General features: G+C 41.3%; 1 protein-coding gene across 1 annotated transcript; it reads left to right on the plus strand.

The window, feature by feature from the left end:
* The first annotated feature begins 390 nt into the window (after positions 1-390).
* On the plus strand, positions 391-7,467 carry LOC138205354 (dicarboxylate carrier UCP2-like). Its single transcript, XM_069161322.1, has 6 exons — positions 391-1,117; positions 1,543-1,750; positions 3,441-3,644; positions 4,875-4,976; positions 5,057-5,237; positions 5,320-7,467. Exons 1-6 carry the CDS (start codon positions 992-994, stop codon positions 5,435-5,437), a joined length of 939 nt encoding a protein of 312 aa, XP_069017423.1. The 5' UTR covers positions 391-991; the 3' UTR covers positions 5,438-7,467.
* The last annotated feature ends 4,645 nt before the right edge of the window (positions 7,468-12,112 follow it).

A 12,112-nucleotide genomic window follows, 5' to 3' on the forward strand; every position in this document is an offset into this window, starting at 1 on the left:
GTAAAGAACTGACGTTAGGACACCAATGAAACCTGGAAATGTTGTTGGTTTTTTAAATGGTAAAGAGGGACTCTGTAGATATTCAGTATTGCCCTTTCCTAAGGTCAGTAAGTAGCCAACTTTGTGCAGCGTTGACCGAAATATCCTGACTTGTTCTTTAAAAACTGGTTGCTACAATTCTCAAGACCACAGTCATGTTTCTCAATGTGACTGAAGTACAAAGTAAAATGATTTTCGTGTGTGAAATCTGTGGATTGAGAGCACAAAATAGATTTAATAAAATAGTTCTACTACCTTATTGCAGTTGTTATTATTACAAAGTTGAACTCTGGTAGTAATAACTTCTATAACTTCCTGTATCCCATTTGCTTGCTTAAACATCTGCAGATCCAGTCAGACCAGCTGCCCGACCAGTGCAGCGCAGAACCCAGTCTGAACCAGAAACACACCTCCAGATGCTGGTGGGAATGTATCACCACCTGATGATACAGAGGACGGCACTTGTAGTTTTAAAGCGTGTGATTTGTAAAAAGTAAACTATCCTCCTGGTGATCAGAGTCGCTCCTGGCATTTCGTGTCGGAACAGTCCTCAAGTGCATGTCTGGTTTTCCGGCAGGGCGGTGCAGCAGCTCCGCTGAAAGTCAACACTACAAGGAAGGCTTAAATCTGACAGCTGGCGACTCGCCAGGTGTTTTCGTTGATATGTAAAGACACCAGCTTCGCTTGCTCTTCTTCTTTTCAGTTTTTATCGTTCACGTTTGGAGCGTTTTTGTGCGTAATGGTGCACGAAGAATACTTAACTTTCACTGGACAAACTTTTAATCTCCTGAAACTTGAAGATGGCTGCAGCAGAGTTTATTCCCGGGAATGAAAGGATCCGAGGTCAACCTCATCAAATATTTAAATTGTGGGATATGACCCTTTAATGTGGACAGAAGTTGCCTTGTCTCTGGTTTTCTCGTGAAACTTTGTTGATCCTCAGTTATTGATCATGGTGGCAGTAACAACTGCTGATTTGGCGCCAACAGCAGCTGTCAAGATCGTTTCAGCTGGAACAGCTGGCTGCGTGGCCGACCTGGTCACCTTCCCCCTGGACACCGCCAAAGTCCGGCTGCAGGTGAGAAAGACTCGGGTTTATATCCACCTAAAAGACATTTTATTTTTTTCCATTAATTCTATGTTTTATAGATTTAATTTCACTGATGGTCTTCAGTTCAAATTGTATTTTTAGGTCTTAAATAGCAATATGTGCTTGAGACATCACACCAGAATCAACCTTTATAAGCTCTCCTTGTATAATTGGTGTGCAATTACAGAAGGGAAATGCCTCCTCGTGTTATTAAAACCCTCTAAGTCATAGAAAGTGCCTTCAGGAGTAAGTATCACAGCTTACAAACATTTACAACAAATGAAAAAGGAACTGATAACAAACTTTCATGCACATTTTTCCTCCAAGCAGTATCTCGGTTCACTTTACATCCACTTTCCACACATTTAATTAAAAAAAAAAACAAAAAAAAAACGTTATTATGTTATTTTTAGATCCAAGGTGAATTCAAGTCTTCACCGGAGGGCCAGAGGGCCAAATACAGAGGAGTGTTTGGCACCATCTACACCATGGTGAAGACCGAGGGCCCGAGGAGTCTGTACAGTGGGCTGGTCGCAGGGCTGCAAAGACAGATGAGCTTCGCCTCGGTCCGCATCGGCCTGTACGACACCATGAAGCAGTTCTACACCCGCGGATCAGACAGTATGTGTCTCTTTACCAAAATGACCACGTTCCACACAGCTCCAGTGGCAGATCACACATCCTGTCTAAGACAATGAACAATGTTGAATATGATCACTGCAAGGGCTGCAAATACAGTTCGTTTCCTTATCAACTCAATTTCATGATTAATAAAAAAAATTTTTTAAAAAAACTTAACTTAAAATCCTTTCATTTTGATGAAAGTGAAAGAATTGGAAGCAAATTGTCACATTTGAGAAGCTGGAATCACCAAATGTTTTGGTACTTTTATTTATTCTGACCTACAGATATAAAAACATAAAAGAACAATTAAAATGATGGACATTCAGTTGCATTAATGCCCCGCGTGACTCGTGTTTCTCCTAACAAGAGTAAAAACAATTTGATAAAAAATAAATATGTTCATAAAGTAGACACGTGGCTTAATTTATCCCAACAGCAACCAGTAAAGTTATACTAAAGTATACTGACTATATTGAAGGAGAGCTGTTAGACAGTTCAAACACTGCCCCCAGATGTCAGAAAATAATACTTACACTTCAGAAAACATCAAGAATAATACTGCAAAAAAAAAAGAAGAACGTTTTAGTACATATGACATGGTCATATCAAGACAATTACAAAATCAGCCTACTATCACCTTTAGAATATATCAAGGATTAGAGGACTTATGTCTCAACAGGATTTGGAAAAACTGATGAACCATCCCGACCCGTCAGGTCGTCTGGGACGGGTCTCCTTTCCGTCCCGAGTCAGAACTAAACATGAAGAAGCAGCGTTCAGTTTTTCTGCTCCACATATCTGGAACAAACTCCCAGAAAGCTGCAGGTCTGCTGAGACTCTCAGCTGCTTCAAATCAAGATTGAAGACTTTTCTGTTTGCTGCTGCCTTCAATTGAACCAGACTCAAGGATGTTGATCAATTCCCTGCATTTCTGCATTTTATTACTGTATTTTATTACTTGAATTGCCTTGTTGTTGAAATGTGCTATACAAATAAACTTGCCTCACATCAATACATTCCAAATCCTGGAAGTTACGCTAAAAACTCAAAGAGCTTCATCGCCTGAATTTGCGCAGAAAACTCCTCCAGGATGCAGGACACAGGTCGGATTCTTCTGTCAGGGAAGTAACAGTGTTCCTGCCGGAGGCCTCATCTCGTCCACTTCTGTCACTGCCATGTTATTAACTCCATAAAAATATTTTAGCTGCAGAGTCTTTCCAGTCTGCAGATCAGGTTTCCATCCTGATTAAATACTTCGGCAGCTAACAAGTTAAACCAGTTTGAATGAAAAGTGTTACACCGCCGACTCCTGGGCTTCCAAATGTTTGAAATAAAGTCAAAGTCAAATTCATCTATGTGGCACACTTATACACGACAAAAGTAAACAAAGTGCTGCACAATATTGGACACAATTCAAACAAATCAAAGAACAAAGAACAAAATATCAGGCAAAACATCACTCTGGGATACATAATATACAAGAGCAGTAAATAAATATTTAATGATGTAGGATATAACATGCAGCCAGTAAAAAGATTTCACTGACAGCATATTAACCGGCTGACGAACATTTTCTAAGAATAACTCTGCAGCCATCGTTTCCAAAAGGACACTCTAGTTTCATCTCTGATTTGTTCTTTTGCTGGCGTCAACAAAGTGTCTCATAAATGCGCTGCTTGTACCACAGATGCTGGAATCGGCGCTCAGCTGCTGGCGGGCTGCACCACGGGGGCGATGGCGGTGGCTCTCGCTCAGCCCACCGACGTGGTGAAGGTCCGGTTCCAGGCTCAGGTCCGGCTGCCTGAGAGCGGCTCCGTGAAGAGATACAGCAGCACCATCGATGCCTACAGGACCATCGCCAGGGAAGAGGGCGTTAAAGGGCTCTGGAAAGGTGCATTGAACATGGGGAAATACTAACATATGTGGATTGTGCACATGAGTCTTTTTACAGGAGTTGGTGTGTGTCGGCGCAAAAGACTACAAGTCTGAAATGTTAAAAAAAAAAAAAAAAAAAAAAGCCTCCAGTCAAAGATGAAACTGGCAGCTGCTTCCAGCTTATCACCTCAATCTCTGACCAGACTGTCTGCAGTTCGAGTTGCATTGTGGGTATTGTAGTCACTATGTTTTGACAGCGAAGGAGGACGTGGAACAGAAGAGATCTGTGGTTCTGCTGCCCCGGAAGCAGTCCAAAGTTTGGACATGTCTACTTATTCAAAGGTTTTTCATAATTAAAGACACCAAAGGTATGAAATGACACATTTAAAATGTATGTAGGAAGCAAAAAAAAAAAAAGGTGTGAATAAGGTTAAATATTTTTCATATTCTACATTCTTTCGTTCAATTTCATGACAGCTTTGCAAACTCTTCATTCTCTCAACCATCTTAACAATATTGTCATTCGCCGGCTGCTTTTTAAGCGTTGCCTTGATTTATGAATAAATCTACGAAAGCCTTCACACCATCACAAATCCTCCTACCTGCTTCTCACGTGCAGAAAACATTCATTAGACCTGTCTGAGTCTCACAGAGACATGGCAGCTCAAAACAAAAGTCTCACATTCAAACCAATTTGCAGAGATTTCCAATCGCTAAGGTCCTCTTTTCTTCTTCTTCAACCAGCCTCCTCTGATAATCTGATGTTGACATGTGTCTGCGCTGAACATCCAGCAAGCGTCGATGTGGGCTCTAATCCAAGCTGCTGTTAATTGTTCAGTTTGCGAGGCTCTAATAAAGTTCTCCGCAGCAGAAAGAGCTCCTGGTCCTCCTCTCCTCAGGTAGTCGTCACGACGGACAGTTTTATCACAGCATTTGATTCAATTCAATTTATTTCATTCGAATTAAATTTATTCACCAAATCTTAAAAAAAAAAAAAAAAAAAAAAGTTATTTCAAGACTTGTATTAGAGTAAAGTGCTTCCAACAGAATCTTACAATACTATATTGATATTATAAAACTCATGACATTTTTCTTACTGACAAAACATTTGAATGACTGAATGTGTCCAGACTTTTGACTGTTGCTGCATTTTAATCTCCTATTTGTAAAACTCCTTTAAGTGTGACTAATATCGTATTAAAATTTAAAAAAAAAAAAAAAAAAAAGAGTTTAACTGTCTTCTCAGGTTGTCTTCCAAACATAGCTCGTAACGCCATCGTCAACTGCTCCGAGCTGGTGACCTATGACATCATCAAAGAGCTCATCCTGAGGTACAACCTGATGACCGGTGAGTGCACCTCGCTGTTCCTCCCTTTACCGTCCTCTGTGTGGCCTTTAATAACCAAACGAACGCGGCGTTCTCCGCAGACAACATGCCGTGTCACTTCACCGCAGCCTTCGCGGCAGGTTTCTGCACCACCATCGTGGCGTCCCCGGTGGACGTGATAAAAACACGCTACATGAACTCGGTGCCCGGGCAGTACAGCGGTGCCGTCAACTGCACCTTAACCATGCTGATCAAAGAAGGACCCACGGCCTTCTATAAAGGGTGAGTAGTGTCCTCATCGCCAGACAGCGTGACAGAACCCTTTCTGCTTAAGTTCAATCGATATGTCTGGTTGCTTTTGTAGCTTCGTGCCTTCGTTCCTTCGTCTGGGATCCTGGAACATTGTGATGTTTGTGAGCTACGAGCAGATTAAGAGAGCCGCGATGCGACTTCGGCGGTCCGAGGAGTCCGACAGCCGGTGAGGTGATGAAGCACGGTTACAGCTGCTGCTGGTCCGGACCTCTTCATCCTCAGGGATAACAGCGCACATTAAAGAGGTCATCCTTCAAAGAAACACTGCAGGGACGATTGATAATGACTTGTTTATTTAATGATTAGAATAGATATTTTACCCTGTTTCTAATAGGCCTTTTTGTCACGTCCCTGTATGAACATTTAGTTTGAACTCTGTGTGAATCTTACAGTAAAATCAGGACGCGACAGAATTAAAGAAATGTAATAAACGAAAGGATATCCATTAAGGTTTCAAAAACATTGACCCACATTTATGCACAATGAACCTCACCGAGTGTCACTTCATACCTGCTCTACTACCGGATGCTGTTACAGATACTCTGTTGTATAATCCCCTTTACATGAGACCTTTCAGGGCAACAATGCAAAGATGAAACTCCCCCAAACTGTCAGATACTACACACGGAAAGACTTTCCGGGCTGGATTATGTTTTAGAGAGAATGATCCAATATTTTTTACAGAACAGTTTATCTATGTTGTGTCACTGTGAAACCAAGCTCTTTAAAAAAAAATTAAAAAAAAGTCTCCTCATCATAATCAGGTTCTCCAGCGGACAATGCAGAGACACGGATGTGAATGAGGTGAAAAGCACAAAACAATCAGCTGACAGATGAGAAAATTGCCCAGTTTGATTCTTGCGGGACAAAAGGAGCTGCTGACAAAGATGTAACTGAAGTCTGAGGCGGAACAAAAGCCGCTGAACACCCTCCACCTTGCTAATCAGCTGCTGTGGTGCCAGTGAGGTTTCTCCACGGGTGAACTGGTCTCATGGCAAGCAGCGCCGGGCCGAATGGCACTCTGGCTAACCCTGGTGTGTGTGTTCAGGCGAGTCGACGGGGAAACAAAACGCTACGATGCCGAACAAATGAGGAGTCTTTACAGGATTGCTTTTGGCCTTTTAGTAAAAGACTTGCTGGTAGAAGTGACGGATAGATGGAGGGTATTTGTGAGCGGAAGGAGGAGGTGCTCGTGCTCCTTCGCTGACCTTGGCAGGAGTCTCTGCACACAAATGACCAGAGATATCGAGTGTCAGTGAGCAGTTCCAGTTCACCACAGAGGAAACGTTGCTCTGACCAGACGCATGTTTGTCACCAGTTTTTACAGATGATAAATAAAAATCTAACACATTTTTGAGCGCCAATGGATCAAAGTTGGTGACTTCTGTTAAAACAGGTATTGATGGGTTTCGCGTACCTTTGCATTGCATGACAGTATGCGAAAATTCTGAACTGCTGCTGCACTGTCACAGTAAATGACAGATCATTTTAAGTGTTTTTCCTTTTCTTTAACCCTTTTATTACTTAGAAAAAGATGCCGGAAAGCTTTTTTTTTTTTTTTTTTTTTTTTGGCATTTGAAGGGAAAATAGTTTGCAGCACACGGTGATTGAACAAGTGTGTGTCCCTTTAAACTGCTACGATCAGAGGGATCCTATAAGATCTCGGTTAGAGGCTCTCTCACATGCTCATCAGGAGCACTTTGTTTCACCTGTGATGTTCTCCGTCTCCTGGCTGGGAGACTTTATGAAGAGGTTGGTTTGGTCTGTGTGTCTCCAGAGGGTCGACATGTTTAGTTGACTGTCCGGTTGCTGTGTGGTTTAGTTTTTGTGCGTATCGTGCTTTTGAAGTGTTGAGGATTTTTTTTTTTGTGTGCCTTATTTCAACAGTGTTAAAAAAAATTCTAACTCTGTTTCCAAATTTGATTTTGTTTGTTTGGGTCCAGTTCTTTTAATTTTGATAAACTTGGTGGGCTTCTGTGGGGAGTTGTTCTTCCACGGGCTCATTCTCAGTACCCAAAGGGCCCCTACTTGATTGCTTTGTTGTTGTTTTTGTCATATTGGTAGTTTTAAAGTTTTTACACTTTGAATTTGTGCTCGCAGACTATGTGTAATTAATACAGCAGCACAGTTTTAACCTGCTAAATGCTATTTCCTCAGGAGCTGTCTCAAACTTTCTAATAAATGTAGGCCGTAGTCTCTTTTCACTTGTTTAAGTTGTGTGTTGGATCATGATTGACCTCCGACAAGCAGAACACAACATAATAATCTCATCTTTCCAGACAGTATTTGAACCTTTTTTTGGTGGAATGTCAGAGAAATCCGAGCTCAGATAAAGTTAATACATCAGACTTGGTCACCTGACTCAGAAAAAAACTGTGCAAGGGAGAGAAATTAAATCTGAATCTTTATGTTTAAAACTGTTCGTGTGAAGTGTCTCCTCATTTTCTGAAGGTACTACAGAAACAGAAGCTGCTAGAGAACATCTGAACTCTATAACGTAACAGAGAACAAAAACTAAATCATTTGTTATAATTAAGCTGCATGTTGCTCCAAACAGGACACTTCTTAGTCTGATATAAGTGATTGTTATACTCTTTATTGTTCTCCCCAGATGTCTTAACACAAAGATTGGAACAAAAAAATCGGAACAAACAAACTTTCAGTAGCTGTCAGGTTTTAATACTTCAATATTTTAACCTTGTCCAAACTTGGGTCCTCGGTCTTAGGCTTCACTGTTGTTGATGTTGATGCCTCCTCTGCTGCACCTTTAGTGGCTGAAGACGTCCGGGTCTCACCGGCCATCTGAGGCCTCGTCCGTGCCCTCCTGAGTGCCGATGCTCATCGTCGTCAGAACAGAGATGGGCGACGTTTACGTGGGCGCAGAGCGGCAGCAGGAACGGAGGGTGGCAGCAGGCGGGCAAGAAGACCGCCGTGGTCAGGCTGCAGAGAGGGTGAGTCTGTTCAGGGAAGCCCGCTGAGAAACTCTGAGTTTCCACGTGGACCTCACAGAGTCTCTGGGTTGTGTTCCGTTCATGTCTGAGGATCTCCTGCAGTTTCTTCACCAGGACCAACCTGACGTGGTGGAGTTTCTGAGAGCTCAGAAAGGACTCCACAAAATCTGCCAGAGCCGTCTTTCCCTCTGCGAACCTCTGAAACAGCAGCTGTGACAGGAAACACACACATTTGTCTGCTTCTCCATCGGCCTGAAGTGTTGCATGTGTTGTCTTATAAATGAAAAACAGGTCTTACTCATCAGACAGATGGAGGTTTGTCACAGCCTTGCAGACAGTGAGAGACTCTTTATTACCACAAAGCAGCCAAATGAGCCACATTCAATATCCTTTTGTAAAAAAAACAAAAAAGCATCTCTTCGCTTGTTTATTTGCCGACCCTGTATCATGGCATAGCGTGAAATAGACACGCCCGTCCACTCCAGCAAAACGTGAGATGGTCACACTTTGGGCTGTCTGGGCGTGAAAGTTACACGTTTTGTATGCTGGAAACTTACACGTGAAATGTCATGTGAGGCGGGATCATGTGACCAAGCCCCCGCAACATGGGTTTTGAGACCAAGTACAAAGGGCAAGTCGCAGACTGCCATGCGGGACGAATCCAGGAGGTGACAACGTTTTTCTTGAGTTGTTTTTTTGTCACTAACGCCAACCAATGTCAGATTTGTTCAGCAGCATCTTATTGTCACCAATATTTTGTGTAATATGATGCATTAAAAAAAAAAAAAAAAAAAAAAAGGACATCACAGACTGATATAGTGACTCTCAAAATGAAGTTCATCCTCACCTCAAACTCCTCCTCTGCATGATTGAGCTTTTTCAGGAGGCACCACTGAGCGTAATGAACGCTGTGTTTTTCTGCTACAAAAGGAAAAACAAATATTTCAGGATGTCGGCTAAACAGATTTAAGACAGCTGGGACAAAATACGTCACAGTTGTATATCAGAACTCACCCAGTTGTTCTCGTTTGGCCTCAATGATGCGTCTCAGTTTGTCCAGCTCCTTGTACTTGCTTGCTAGAAGCAACTTTGCGTCTCTAAACTTTGGTTTCTGAGAGAGATTGGCTTTGGCCAGTTTCTGATTTGAAACCAGCATCTTCTTTGCCGCCTGCTGCAGCCTCTGAAGCTGGAAACGACCACATGTTGTTTAAGAAGCAACGAATCCAGAAAGAGGTTTATTTGCTAGAATAAAATGAGAAGTAATGTTTCTCCACACATGTGAAATTAGTCATTTGTCCTCTGCCACTTTATGCTTTTTATTTCAGATGGAAGTTTGTCTTCACTGCAGTTGTTTGATTTGAAAGGCTGTATAATTGTTTAAGTACTTTTGTTGATTCCAGTTTGTGACGTGGAGGTTTTCTGCTTTTTGTTTTAAAAATTATTTATTTATTTCATTCATTCCTTCAAACTTTATTTAATTCTCAGGAATATATTGTGTGCAACCCTCATTTTCACTGAGGCTGAGATTAAATTGGGAGCAAATAAAACAGATTAAATCAATAAACATAATCTAACATAACAAAAACGGAAGTCATCAAAATTAAAACATTAACGAGAAGATTTTGGTGTTTGGATTGTAGGTGGGACAAAACTACTGCTTCTCTTTATTTTCAGATTAGTTTATTTGTTTATTTATGAACAAAAAAATCTGGAAAAAACTCAGCAAATGAACTAATAATGAAAATAGTTATTAGTTGCAGCCCTTTGTCAAATACCGGTGAATTACACTTTTATATGCATGCAGTAATTGTAGTCTACCAAATACTTTTACTTTGAAAACTTTCACACCTACAACATTTCAATGCAGGACTTTTACTTGTTGTTTCAGTGTGTCACTAAAGGATCTGAGTATCTCCTCTCTACCACAGATGATTTCTGTCTCTCACCTTCTCACTGCACCTGACGATGTGATTTATTTTCTCCTCGTCCTCCAGCAGCTCTCGCAGCTCTCCGGTCCTCCAGACGCGGGAGAGAAGCTGCACCGGCAGAGACATGACGGCCCTCCGCTCCTCTCGGGAGGCTCCTCACCTCTCGTGAAGTTGGAGCTGGCAATGCTGCGTTCATGAACTGTCGGAAACCGCGTGATTACACGACGACAGAGCGCGTGACGAAAAGTGTCTTTACGGCAGGAAAGGTGTTTCTTACTAAAAAAAAAAATAAATAAATAATAATAAAAAAAGGTGTTTCTTACTTACCGAAAAAAGAGGAGTCAGCAGGTACGTCTAATATGAATTATTAACAATTTGGGTTGTTTTTTTTTGCAACAATAACAATATATTTTTTTTATACATATCAGAATCAGAATCACTTTATTGACCATGTATGTTGACACATACAAGGGATTTGACTCCGGTTATTGCTTCGCTCTCAGCGTCCAAAAAAACCCCCAAAACAGACAGCCTATTTACAGCACAGGAATGAATGAAGATATATATATATATAAAACAATGGTGGAATTGCGCCTTGTGCAAACGGTGTTGATGCTGTTGGGTGTGGTGCCCAGATTCCAGTGATATAAAACATGTTAAGTGTTGAGCAGAGAGGATGTCCAGGGTGGGATGGACCTGCAGAGATACTACCTGCCCATTTCCTGACTCTCGATGTGTATAAGTCCTGAATGGAGGGCAGCTCGGCACCGATGATTTTCTCTGCAGTTGGTGGCTGAGCCAAACCAGACGGTGATGGAGGTACAGAGAACAGACTGGATTATGGCTGAGTAGAACTGGATCAGCAGCTCCCGGTGCACGTTGAGCTTCTTGAGCTGCCGCAGGAAGTACATCCGTTGCTGGGCTTTCTTGATGATGGAGTTGATGTTGGACTCCCACTTCAAGGTCCTGGAAAATTGTGGATCCCAGAAACCTGAAGGTTTCCACAGCTGTTGTTAAATATAGAGGCCAACTATTAAAAAAAAAAAAATGGTTGTAAAGCGCTTTATGTGTATTCAAAAAGGACAAAAAGTAACAGTTAGCTTAATGAAATATAATGAAACGTGAAAGAAAAAACTAAACAATAAATCAATAAAACAGTGGAATTAATATGAAGCAAGTCTAAAATATAGTGAGTTTTTTAAGACTGACTTAAAGGACAAAGCTACTGAGAAGGACTTTTGTTGTGTCAGCAGTTGGCCCAATGTCAAATGTTTTTATTTTCAAGTGTCTGCCCCTTTAGTGTCATTTTCACACAAACAATCTGCATGATTTTCTTTAAAAGTGCTCAAAACTATACTTCTGTACTACTTCAAAAATGTACAATTTGTGTAACATTTCAGGTATGAATGAAGCCAACAGGAAATAAGCATCTTGCTGTTGTGGTTGCATTTTAATGTATTAATTCTACTTTATATATTACTAAGAATATTTTACCCTCGACATGTTTAATATCATCTTAAAATGAATATCCTGCAGAGACTTTCATATTTAGTTTTTGGGAAATGTAGATCCATAACTCGATTTTCAGTCTCCTTGTGACTACTTAAATCCCTGGGATCAAAGATGATGTACGTGCTGTCTGCTTTAAGATAGTTTGCAAAGAGAATTCCTGCATATTTTTTTAATAACACACATGGCACAGCATCCTATTATTGCCTATGTTCTATAGTCATGGTATTTATGTCACTGATACGTAAAAAGAAAATCCAATAAACACACATCTCTCCGTCCACAGTGACTGCTCCATGCAGAATCTGTGCCGTCGGCATCCTCTTACTGATGTCCAGCCCTGTCTAGGAATGTTTTTCCTGTTGACTGTCAACGTGACCGACTGCCCTCAGAATAACTCTGCCCCAGCTATATGTGGCTTCGGTTAATCCTTAAGACGAGCACTGCTGATGACCCT

The sequence above is a fragment of the Embiotoca jacksoni genome, unplaced genomic scaffold, assembly GCF_022577435.1.
Source record: "Embiotoca jacksoni isolate LCO1_2020_lvr unplaced genomic scaffold, fEmbJac1.0.p SCAF_28, whole genome shotgun sequence".
NCBI lineage: Eukaryota > Metazoa > Chordata > Actinopteri > Embiotocidae > Embiotoca > Embiotoca jacksoni.